Source organism: Mobula birostris, chromosome 10 (genome assembly GCF_030028105.1).
Source record: "Mobula birostris isolate sMobBir1 chromosome 10, sMobBir1.hap1, whole genome shotgun sequence".
In the NCBI taxonomy this organism is placed as follows: domain Eukaryota; kingdom Metazoa; phylum Chordata; class Chondrichthyes; order Myliobatiformes; family Myliobatidae; genus Mobula; species Mobula birostris.
Genome location: NC_092379.1, coordinates 102,888,351 through 102,901,351, shown reverse-complemented (window position 1 = coordinate 102,901,351; position 13,001 = coordinate 102,888,351). Strand labels below are relative to the sequence as shown.

The 13,001-nt window shown below is 39.1% G+C and overlaps 1 protein-coding gene and 1 long non-coding RNA gene across 3 annotated transcripts in view; one reads left to right on the top strand and one right to left on the bottom strand.

The window, feature by feature from the left end:
* LOC140204216 (UDP-N-acetylglucosamine--peptide N-acetylglucosaminyltransferase 110 kDa subunit) overlaps positions 1 to 8,037 on the bottom strand; it is a 48,594-nt gene extending 40,557 nt beyond the window's left edge. Inside the window, exons 1-4 of one of the 2 annotated variants that reach the window (XM_072270740.1) lie at positions 7,456 to 8,037; positions 3,937 to 4,087; positions 3,442 to 3,685; positions 1,308 to 1,376 (exon numbers count right to left, since the gene is read on the bottom strand). In XM_072270740.1, the coding sequence (XP_072126841.1) occupies positions 1,308 to 1,376; positions 3,442 to 3,685; positions 3,937 to 4,087; positions 7,456 to 7,492 (501 nt within the window). In that variant the 5' untranslated portion in view covers positions 7,493 to 8,037. Of the gene's footprint in view, positions 1 to 1,307; positions 1,377 to 3,441; positions 3,686 to 3,936; positions 4,088 to 7,455 lie in introns of those variants that run through there. The other variant, XM_072270741.1, reaches the window with a different exon arrangement.
* LOC140204217 (uncharacterized) overlaps positions 7,631 to 13,001 on the top strand; it is a 57,071-nt gene continuing 51,700 nt past the window's right edge. Inside the window, exons 1-2 of the long non-coding RNA XR_011887561.1 lie at positions 7,631 to 8,092; positions 8,913 to 9,044. This is a non-coding gene — a long non-coding RNA (uncharacterized lncRNA). The remainder of the gene's footprint in view (positions 8,093 to 8,912; positions 9,045 to 13,001) is intronic.

The window sequence follows — 13,001 nt, the reverse complement described above, 5'->3', positions numbered from 1 at the left end:
GTTATTTCGAGTCACCCAACAAAAATATAGAAAATAAAACAAAAATAGTTAAAAGAGTGTGTAAAAAAAAAAAAACCCCTAAACCAAATTGTAGATGCACCTAGACATGAGGGTCCAGGTGGGTTATATGTAAACCCCTTTATGCGCCAGACAGTCTCAAGTTCAAGGAAGAAAGGGCTTTCATTTATTACAAGAGTTAATTCTAATTTAGAACCCAACTATTCTGCAAATCTGCTGGTTTCGTCTTTTAAATGTACCGATCAGACCTTGAAATTAAATCTCATTTTTATATTTCATCATACGAAATTGCTAACTATAACCTTCCACCGCTGAAATAAAGAAGTCAGCATCCAGGAGCAAGCGCAGTCTCACTTTATATAGATTGAAGCTGCAGTGGAATGCACTGAATGTTAGCTCTCCATTCAACGGCCTGTGGGCTGAAATTCTCTTTACCCCAATGATCTTTCACCCCCTGTATACAAACCCTCCCTCCTCCCCCCCAATAAGCACACATACACAAAGTCAAATGGACAGCTACGCTGCGCAGACACTCCACTTTGCAAGCGCGCGGGACTCAGAATGGCAGGTCGAGGGACTCTGGACAAGGTCCCTTTCTCCTCACATTCTTTGCCCCTCAGTGGCTTTTCATAAGGTGGCTTTTAACGCTCCAAAAAGGTTACAATTATGTATGTATACACACATACATATAAGTAAAATTTACATATATCTGTATACACATACATTAACAATGAGACTTTAAAACACAGGTGATTAACACCACTTTGAACCCATAACTAAACCATATCAGAGAAAAAAAAAATCAACTGCTAGAAGCCACCTTATTAACTGAGCAAATCTGGTATATCGGTTCACCTATCAAGACCAAACCAGCAGTGAAAAATAAACTACAAAACTCAAAATTTGCAGACTTAATTGGCAACTTCAGGAAGTGCTAATGCAGCCTTTCTTCCCATTCACATTGATGGTCTGCACTAGGGGAGGATATAGTGAAGTACGTAACATCTGTCTCAGTGACAGACAGGACTAAAAATAGGATGAAACAGTCTACACCAAGTCAGACCATTTCAGCCAATCTTTTCAAGAAGCGCCTTCAAGTCTTACTTTCTTCCTATACTTGTTCAGTCAGAATGTTCTGGTCACCTCTGGTGCTAAAGTGTGTATCTACGCGTTTTTCTTGATTACTATCCAGTCAATGTTTCTAACCAGTCAGAATAATAGATTGCTATCATGAATCGTGTGGAATTTAATCGTTGCAATACGGTCCAAATACCAACAAAAACACTTACCTTAGCTTCTTCTAAGCGACCAAGGGCTTTAAGGAGATTCCCTAGGTCACTACGAACACAATATAAATCCTGCAGAAGAAAAGTAACAGGCTTATTCACAATTCATGGAAATGACTACCCAAATCACCCTTAACTAATGTTTCTTCAAAAAACACTTCCCAAACTGTATGATCCTTTGTTCTATCCAGATCTTTTCCGAACATTCAACCAATTTGCTGACAATCTACATGCAATATTTGCACTCAGAACCTTCAATCTGTGTATTATTTAGTTAAGACACTTCTGCACTAACATTTAAGATCAATATATCCTGAGCAATGTTTCCAGTTTCATATTTTTGAATAAATTAATTAAGGTAGGACTTAATTACCAGGTTATAAAACTGCAACACATCAATTTAGTTTCCTCCAGAATCCTACTGCTCCACTAAAAAGGACAAATAGAAGATAGCTTTGGAAATACTTATTTTTCTAACAGGGAGGTTATTCACATGTGGATATTATGGACAGCACTGACAGAGTCATTAAACTGCAAGTGGTCTTCGCTTTTCTCAGATTCATTGAGATACTACATTAAAACAACAAGATTTACAAGAACACACATCAAAGTTGCTGGTGAACACAGCAGGCCAAGCAGCATCTGTAGGAAGAGGTGCAGTCGACGTATCAGGCTGAGACCCTTCGTCAGGAACGTCGACTGCACCTCTTCCTACAGATGCTGCCTGGCCTGCTGCGTTCACCAGCAACTTTGATGAGTGTTGCTTGAATTTCCAGCATCTGCAGAATTCCTGTTGTTTAAGATTTACAACAATATGTTTCTATTTAATGAATTTGAAAGTCTTGCATTTAGTCAACTTCCTGCTAGTTACGTTTCATTAACAATGATGAGGGGCAGAGCGAAGTTAAGATGGCGCTGAACGGCGACTCCTTTGTTTGCATCTTCGGAAACAGCTCTTTTTCAAGGTTCCCTTGAAGACCCTGATCTGGAGTTAAACTCTGACTTTGGTTCTTTGTGGGAATGGGACACACTCTCAGGGTCTCACGACCAGCTGCTTTTTGATATCCCAAGAGCGCAGCCTAGAAGACTAATGGGCCTTCAGGGCACCGGATTTTCATGGCTCTGGAGATGGGCTGATTTTAAGCTGGTGCTCCTGACTGAGGCATCATGGGAGAACACAGAATATTGGGAGCAGCGGATTAGCTCCCGTTGGCTGTGCGTTCAAGAGACCTGAGCTTTTCTGAGGCCAACACTCTGGGTGCAGAGCTCGGCAAAAGCAACGCAACAGACCTTTAACCATAAATCAGCGAGTTGTTTGTTACGTCTCCCTTCTTGCTTTGAAACAGGGACACCTCTTTTTCCCTTATTAGGGAAGGAGAGAGCGAGCACCTGTGGTATGTTGAATTACTGGTTGAATGAGTAGTTTACGGGCTACTGCAAGTCTGTGTCTTTAATGATGTTTTGCTGCACGCTTTTTTGTTAGTGGTGGGCGGGGGAATTGCCTTGCTGCTGCTTATACATGGGGGGGGGGTGTTCAGGGCTCTAATGTTTAACTGTCATTCGTTCTTTGGGGCACTCCTTTTTGTGGATGTTTATGAAGAAAAAGAATTTCAAGATGTATATTGTATACATTTCTCTGACATTAAATGTACTTATTGAACAGTTTGGTGTTCAAAATTAACTCTGCAAGTGTTGTAATAACATTCTCCTCTCATGGAGACAAGCATTCATAATCTCAGGCTACAGGAAATGATTAGAATAAGTCTTATATGCAGTAGTAAAGAAACTGCATTTCAAACATCTTTTAAACCTGCATTTAAAAATCCCCAATTTCCAAAATTGCTTCACAGACTATTTTTAGCACTAACTTGTTGAAACCTATGGGCATGAACTACTAAAATTACGTCTGCACTCACTTTTGGTCTCCTTTGTCATTAAATATTCTTTTGTCAACTCTTATCCAAGATCTGCTGTCATTCACAAGTCACTTTCTCCCAAGCTCAAATGTACATCATTCTATCATGCTTATTGATATATCTTTCTTTAAAAAAAATGTGGCAGTTTACTACACTTGCATGATAAACTGAAATGAATGTGATTAAGTTACCGCATAACCAAAAAGCATGTGCTAACTTACAGGATTGTACTGCAAAGCAGATACGTAGGCTTGTACGGCTCCCTCCATATCACCTGCTGCGACCAATGCTGCTGCCAGATTGATGTATCCATCGATGAAGTCTGGTTTTAGCCGGAGAGCATGCCGATAATGTTCAATAGCCTCCTGAAGTTGGCCTCGCTCTTTATAGACATTCCCCAAATTGGAGTAGGCCTCAGCCAACATCGGGTTCTGTTTAATAGCCAGAGTGCTAAAGTGAGCAGACCTAAAATGAAAAGAATTCCTGGTAGAACAGGGTTTTCATGACTATACCCACAGATCCCCTCGTATCAGATGCAGTTTGTATAGTCATCATTGAACTCATTTGCCAACAAGTTTATCCTAAAAGTGCAAAATAGCAAATCTTACTTTGACTATATTACAGTGTTAACTGTTAAAAGAATTTTGTTCTACATTCTGTATCGAAAAAACCCTGGAGGGCTTCTGAAATGGAAATACGTACATGCTGTAACTTACCTGTCCAGTCTGCGACACTGAAAATGAATGGAAGAGAGCAGCAGCAACACACCAGTATTATCAGGCTCCTGTCTCCAAAGCTGCATACAGTGTCTCTCGGCTGCCTCAAAATCTCCTGCTTGGTACTCACGATGTGCCAACTCTGCCAGACCTGAAACGAATGACATTTGTCACTTCTGGAATGATAAGCAAAATGAAAGGAAAAACAAGCAAGCTGGTGCTTGCTTTAAAATTTATATTTAAGCCTAAGGGCAGGACTGGGAGTCAAATATGTATGAAACAAGTCAGAGGATTGTAAAGCAACATGCTGAAAGAAACCAGGTCATGCAGCATCTGTGGAAGGAAATAAATAACCGATATTTCAGGTCAAAGAGTGAACTGTTCATTCGCAAACAAGGGAGATGTAGAATAAAGACAATTGTCAAAATAATAGCTTAAAAAATGACAGCAGGCTGTTATGCTGCAAGATATACTCAAGTAGTACAATAGCATATAAAAACCAACCTGTTAAGCTTCTGAAAGGAAGGAATTTGGGGTTACAGGAAGAGTGGGTCCAGTTGCTATTACATATAGTAAAGATTCAAAAAGGTGAATACGTTCTTCAGTGTGGTTATTCTAACGGCTAAACTTTAAACGAAGAAACTGGTTTCACCTTTTGTTCCTACCATTATCATGACGAGTCAGTTACTTGTAATGTAAGAATCAGTGCTCTACAATTAACAAGTTGGTTCAACCTATTGAGAAAAATGTAATATTCGAGACAAAACAAAACATTCCTATTAAGAACTTGGCTGAGAAAATGCCAGAGCGAAACCGATGGAGAACTGGTCTATTAGGGGCATACAAAGCAACATAGGCATTATTTAATCAAAAATTTTAAGACATGAAGGTAAAGTATGATTTATTAATAGGTTGGGTCAATCCACCCCAAAGAAATAGTTTGACCTGCAACAAGCAAATGTTACAGTAAAATCAGTAGCACTCATCATGGTGTAAATAAATAGCAACTTCATGTTCACACAAAGGTGATAAGCGATTAACCAAGTTCAGCCTTCAGGAGGTAAACAGCAGAGAATCAGTAAACTGATAAGAATTTTGGTCCAATATTTTTGCTGCAGTAAAACCCAATACTGAGAGAAGATGAAAGTTATTTCCCTCAACAAATTAGTTTAATTCAATTTTTAAAGTAACATACTAAGTTGTAACTGCCAAATGAGCTCAAAATCTCTAAACTATGCCAAATACAAAATTAAAATTAATAGAATTTTGGAAAAGCTCAATTTTTAGTTACAATCATAATTCACACAAGTAGCCCAATATCTGATACAGTATTTGAAACAACCTAAGTATACTAACCTAATGAATCATTATCACAACCTATTGAGGAAACCCTATTATCACAAAACCCCTAAAAAACTTCCACAATAGTAACTTATGACATAGGGAAATTCCACACCAAAAAGCGAGTTCAGTCTTGAGTGGACATATTACTAATGAAGCAAAATTAAATCCACTTATTTCTGAACCCATTTCCTCCTTCTAAACATCACACAGGGTACACAAAAGCAAGATTGGTCTTGGTCCCTGCTACTTTTATTCTAGAAGAATGCCGATTCCAAGAAAATATGACATCTTTAAAAAGATTTGGTATGCATGAACAAAATTACAGAATTAGGTCAGTTATGTTAAAGTGCAATTATCAAGATTCTAAATCAATTCAAGAGATGCAATGAGGCATTTGAGGATTATACCATATCAAAACATTAGTGACAATGGTACTGACACAGTATTTCATATATCATGCATAGTGGGATGAGGAAGCCATCTTGTGCAAGTATCTACAATAATTTAAAATTACTACACAAATAAGACATTTCCTTTTCTAAGGAAATTAATATGTTTAACCACACTCTTCTCCATTAACCACCCTGCCATTCAATTGGGAAAATCTCGTTTAATTTTTTCCATTCTTCAGTCTTATACAGCCACAATAATTTTGCTTCCCACTAACTGGGATGATCAAAACAGAATAGTTTCTGCCATAAAATTCATTTGTTCAAACCTCAACCTACTCCCACAAACCCCCAAACAACTATCTGGGCTGCTAACAGTTAGAATGAAACATTCACCCACAAACTTAAGGAAACATTTCAAATGATGAAGAGCTCCTAAATCATTTAGCTGTTTTTGCTAATTGCAGACCTCTCTCACCTACAGCCTTAAGTCTTCACGTCTTCTCACTGCTGCCATCAGAAAAGGATACAGGAACCTTAGGACTCACACCACCAGGTTCAGGAAGTTACTACCCCTCAACTATCAGGATCCTGAGCTCAATTTAATTTGCCCCTTCATTGAAATGTTTCCACAACTCACTTTCAAGGACTCATCTCATGTTTGCAGAATTTATTGCCTGCCTATCTATTTATTTATTATTACTTTTTTTTTTATTTGCAGCTTTTCATCTTCTGCCCTCCTTAATAATAAATTTACTTTGAACTTGTTAACTCAGCTCTTAATGGTTTTAGCCAGAAGGTAGTAAATCTGTGGAATGTTCTGCCACAGACTGCGGTGGAGGCCAAGTCCATGCATATATTTAAGGCGGAAGTTGATCATTTCCTGATCGGCCAGGGCATCAAAGGACGTGGCGAGAAAGCAGGTGTATGGGGTTGAGTGGGATTCAGGATCAGCCATGATGGGCTGGTGGAGCAAACTCAATGGGCTGAATGGCCTATTTCTGCTCCTACGCCTTATGGTCTAACAGTCCAACTTGTATAATTATAGTTTTATACGGAATATACAGATTCATGATAAACAAGGAGCTGAAAAAACTCTAAGGGTAGGCAGGACTGCAGAGTTGAAAGTACAATCACATCAATCTTAATTTTACCGAATGCCCTGTCGGCTCAAAGAGCTAAAAGGCAACATTCAATAGCAATACCCAAAACTCCAGCAGCCCTTAAGAAACAAACATTCTTCTGACCCAATCCAATTTCCCCCATAGATACTTCAAGTAGCCTCTTTCAATTTCCTTATTCTCCTTCCATCTATTAAAACATTGACCAAATTAAGTTTCTGGTTCATAGAAATTTATCTAAAGCTGTAAATCTACAAATATTCTCGTACTGGGCTGTGGATACCTGAAATTTTATAAAACACACCAGCTCACCTTATTCACCGACCCACAGATTTCATTGCTACCTCATCGGGTTTTGTTCCACCTATATTTATTTAAACTCCTCTAAATGGTATAGAGAACTAGAAACTTTTTCGAAACAGTTTACATGTTCACGACACCAATGCTGGGTATATAAATGTATCATGTTACTTTCAACGCAGTCCTCAGGCCTATTTCTTTGCTGGTAACTATCCCCGCTTCCTTGAAGATTATCCTAATAAACTATAGTTTTGACCCCACCAATGAAATGCAGCACCGATGTAAGACTTTGATTATTTCACAGAGATCAGTACACCCGATCACTCCGAGGAAAGCAACGCCCAGCTCCCCATGGGCTTTCCTACCTGTACTGTCAGCCACACCGCCGACCGACGCCGCCATCTTCCTGCTGCTGGTTTAACTCACTCCGGGCCGTTTCCACCACGGGGAGTCTTTTCCTTCCACTCACTGCCCCGATTCGAGGTTCCGCCCGAAGCCTCAAGCCCCAAGCCCCACTACCACACAGAGATGTCTACTTTCCTCCACACTCCGTTACAAGGGGCGGGCGAACACGATTTGCTCCTCCGATTCTGAGCCACCGTTTCCCCCTCACGTTAACAACAAGCGACGCGGCTCCAGATCCGCCTTCCCTCCGCGGAGAGATGGCGGCCGGAATAAGAACGATTGGCCCGCACTATTTTCACAGCAAAAAGTCCCCACGCTCGCGAAACAATGACGCCGCCACTCTAACACCGACGCTCAAACTACTTCTTCTTGTCTGATGGATTCGTGTTCGCTGGTGATGATCCGCGAAATGTCGTTCTTTGTCCCGTAACAGTTTAAGAGAGGTCAAAATCCGTAAACTTCTTCATGGACGGGCTAGGCAATTGAAGCGTGAAAGTTCCGTCTCGCTTCTCGCTGCTTCACCATGTTGTACTATTACGCAGCAGCAATGCGACGGTGCGGGAATCGCATGCGCAACAAAGGCAATTGTGTGGAAAGGTCGAGAATGTTTGTCTGGTTGGGGCCGTGTCGGATAGAAAATAATGGACGTTTCATTTGTATATCAAAACGTTTTCAGAAAAATAAACTAGTTTATGACTTTTGAAACGAAAGCTAATTGGCGTGTAACTCTAGGGTTTAGGGCTTTAACAGGAATATTGTGATTTCAGAGGAAACAATCAACGAAAAACACACAAAGCGCTCTAGGAATTCAGCGGATCAGGCAGCATAAGGGGAAATGGGCAGTCGACACCCTTCATCTTGTGTCCGAATAGACTCTTCCTTCAGTTAGTCCTGACGAAGGGTCTCGGCCTGAAACGTCGACTGCACCTCTTCCCAGAGATGCTGCCTGGCCTGCTGCGTTCACCAGCAACTTTGATGTGTGTTGCTTGAATTTCCAGCATCTGCAGAATTCCTGTTGTTTCCGAATAGATTAACTGGGTTTGCTGGAAGAACAAAACGTTCACTTCCAACTACTATCACTGCCCCCCCGCCCCGCCCCCAACACCGGCACATACACACAGTGGCGAATTGCAAATAATTCTTGACGGGGGGCGGGGGGAGGTATTTGGAAGCAGTAACATTTTTACTAATTCCGTCTGGAAAATATTGTAAAAACCCGACAATTCTGTAAATATTCAGCTGGCCTGACACAAACTGTGGAAGGAGAAACAATATTTACAGCTGAAGATTTTCTTCTATGTATAAAAATCTCCGATGAATGGCTTCAACATGAAAAGTTTAACTCCGTTCGCTTTCTAAAAATGCTGGCAGACCTGATGAGATTTCCAAAATCTTCTGTTTTTATTTTGGATTTCAGGTACCTGCTTCTCCATTTTATCCAAGAACCTTGTTGTTAATCTGCAAAGAAAAATGCCACGGAGTTTTTTTCGGGGAATTACCTTGCAAGGTAATTTTTTCGACAGAGGGCTGGAACAAGCCACTGGTGCAGGTAGATACAATTATGTTTCAAAGCCATTTGGACAGGTGCAGAACAATTCAAATCAAGGACATAAAAAATGGAGTTAGAGTAGGTCAGCCGACAGTCACATGGAAGAGGGCTAAAAGGACCAGTTTCTTTGAAACAGAAATCATACTTTCTTTTTGTAGATTGCCCTGTGCCACCATTGATTTTAGAGTTGTAGAATATCAATGACATTAATATCAAATTAAAGAGAAAGAACACTACTTTTGTAAATACATTGATTATTTATTTGGAAATAAGATGCTGAAATGGTTAACTTCTGACAGCAAATGCTAAGATTCCAGGGAGACACAAGAAATCTGGAATACTCATACATTAAAAGCTGTGGGAACTCAACAGTTCAGGGAGCATATGTTGAAACAACACTACTTTGGGTTCGAGGCCCTTCATCTTGAAATGAAAAACAGCCAGTATAAAAAGCTGAAGGGCTGGAGTAAAAGTTGGCAGGCATGAGTTGGATCCAGGTGAGGGAGTTTGGGTGGGGAAGGGGTGATAGGCAGATGGGGGAAGGGGGAAGTGAGTATGAGGAGGGATGTACAAGTAGGGCCAGAAGTTGAAGTGAAAGTGACAAACAGCTGAAAAAAGTGGAATCTGATGGTAGGGGAAGATGGAGCTTAGAATATAGAGAAGGCAGATGGAGTTTGGTGGGTGGAGGAAAGAAACTGTGAAAATCAGGAGGAAAGAGAAAAGGGATGGGGGTAGGAGTTTACCTGAAGTTGGAGTGTTCAGTGCTCACACCACCAGGTTGTAGAATACTCATGTGGAATAGAAGGCAGTTCTTCTAATTTGTGTTTAACCTCATCTTGGCAAAAGAGATGGCTATGGACCTATGTTGCCGTGGTAATGGGGAGCAGAATCAAAATGGCTGGCAATCAGGAGATTTAGACAGGACAGCCCCAGCAGACACAGTGAAGGTGCTTGGCAAAGCGGTTGCCCAGTCTGAAGAGGAAATCATATCAGAAGCACTGCATGCAATAAATAATACCAAAGGATATACAATCATACAACACACAAAAAGAGATACATCTTAGAAGCTTCTATGACTATCCAGAAATTACTTAACTATGTTTATTTACAGCTTGACTTGTGGTCCACTTTGCTTGATAGGTATTATCATGAAAAAATGGTACTGAACCACAAAACTGAGCTCAGACATTTGAGAGACCACAATGGAAGAACTTTTTAAGTGTCAGAATGTTGGGCTATTTACCATCCCTGTCCCCTCTGCCAGATTCACTATTCTTGATGGTATTTTCTGTTGTTCGTATTATTGATTAAAAACAAATTTACTTGATGATACATCAGGTTAACAGAATTCAACACAAACTTAAGAACTTTGCATTAAGCTCTGGTTGCAGCTATGAAAAAAAACAATACTAATACAGAAATTAAAGCACAGTAGTTTGAATGTTGTACTTTAACTTGCATGTAGATTGAGTAAAGACTAACTATTTTCAACTGTTTTTGTTTTCCAATAGTATCCAAGAATCAAAGCAGCGGACATATTAAATTTAATATTTAATGAGAAAATTGCAGTTAACAGCCCAATAGTTTATTTTCATTTATCAAATTGTGACATCAGTTTGACTGAATTTCGTTTTGTGCTTTAATGAAGAAACATGCAAAACAGCTACATGGCTGATTAGGCTGACTTTAACATGATATGAGATTTCCCCAGTGGGATAATCAGTTTATGAACAAACTAACAATTAAGTACATGAGTAAGAATAAAGTATGGAATCAAATTATACCCTAAAGCAAGGGTAACATACAACTGAAATAATGCAGTACCTGATAACTTAGTGAGGTACAAAGAACAAAAGATGACTATACTTTTATTAGGTGAAAATCATGAATGAAAATAAGACAATGGTGAAACTATATCAAACTATTTTGGTTTGACATTAATGAAGCAAGGGCACTTAGCTTGCCAGACATCCCAAGATAGCTAATATTGAAATGCATAAGTATGTGCAAAAATATTCAATACTCATAGTAAATAGAGTAACAAGTCACGTAATGAAAGCAGGTACAATATTGCATGTGATCTTGCTATGATCTCTAAAGTTATATTCACTCAGAAACTGTCCCTTTAAAGACATACATTGCTATCATTTCAGAAAAATAAAAAGAAGAAAAACATTTCTTTTGTCAAGGTACCCCAACAACTTGGGAACTGGAGAAATTACCAATCTCCAATTAAGATGAAATTTGTACATACCATAATTATATAAATCTAAATATATAGTTAATCTGTTTAAATAATCAGAGATTTATACTAACTTTGAAAAGGCAGTTAATGTCATCATTAAAGATAATGAAGTCAAAGTCCTGGCAAATTATTGACCTCAAAGTAAGCACTTAAGTATTCAGCAAATCAAGCTACATTTTTACAAGAGGAGTTAATGTTTATTAATGATCTTTCAATAAGGCAAAGCTGAAGAAAACGAGTTTTGAGATACAGTGAAGGAGGGGGTGAGGGACTGGCAGAGCTGATTAAGGTTAATAATGAAGGACGTAAGTTGAGGTAAAGATGTTGGTGAGCACAACAGGTACAGCAATGTAAATACAAGATGAATAATATCTTAAATTACAAGGAATGACAAAATACCAAGAGGTAAATCTACGATTACTGATTACCTGAAATTGTTGAATCGAATTCCGCATTCCCAAAGGTGAAGATGTGCCCTACTCAGCTGTGTTGTACCTTGAGCTTCTTTGGAACAGTGTAAATAAAACAAGTTGAAAATTGACAGGGATTTGGAAGCTTGGTCACACAAAGACAGTAAGGAGTGTTCTATGGATTGTCATAAGAATCTGTCCTTCGCCTCAACCTCTTCCGCATCCTGTCTCTTGGTGACATCCAAGGTAGCCACCTTCCATAGATTAAATCAGTAAACTCTACCATGCTTTCATCTGTCAACCCTTTCACATTTGTTTTAAGGTAAAGTTTTGCCTAAATTAAGTACTGAGAAGATACAACTGTACATTTCCCATAAACTCTGTAACCTTGCCATGGCTTCCCAGGCCAGGTGAATTATTTGACTACAGATTGAATTGGTGTCCCCTCCCCATTGTAAAGACCCGCTTCATTCTTTGCCCTGGATGATAAAGTTTCTGAATCTTGCATGCATAAGGATATCTTATAGCAAATCCAAAGCTCTATCATCTGTACTCAAAATCTCAGTTATTCCAGAATTCCCTATCCTGCTCTGTCCCACTTCTTCATTCTTGTTTTTAGTGAACAGTATTGGCTCTAAGGAACCAGCAACAAAATATTTGCTTCTGAAACACTCCCTCATATCCCCAAATACGGTCAGTCTTTCCTGACTTTTATATTCAATGTCAATATCCTACTAGGATCCTACTCGTTTCTAAAGCCAGACTGGCAACATTACATTCTACTCAATCACCAGCTTTGTACTTACAAACCTAACTTGACTTGTTTTTGTGTAGTATTTTAAAATTCTAAACTACTCCCACTCAGCCTCACTGTCTTACCCTCCAGCTAATTCCTTCTATTAGTTACACCAAGAATTAACATAAGTCTTCTTCATTGCTTTAAACGTGAATAATGTAGCTAATAACTGAAGAAAATGGAAGTGGAAACTGTAAACTAATCCAAAAGAAGCTAAGAGTACAGAAATATTTGCTATCTTTCAGATTTAGATTTATGTATTTAGATTAGATTAGATTATGAGGACACTCAGTCCTCGTTTATTGTCATTTAGAAATGCGTGCATTAAAAAATGATACAATGTTCTTCCAGAGAGATATCACAGAAACACAGGACAAACCAAGACTAAAACTGACAAAACCACATGATTATAACATATAGTTACAACAGTGCAAAGCAATACCATAATTTGATAAAGAGCAGACCATGGGTACGGTAAAAAAAAGTCTCAAGTCCCGATAGCCCCA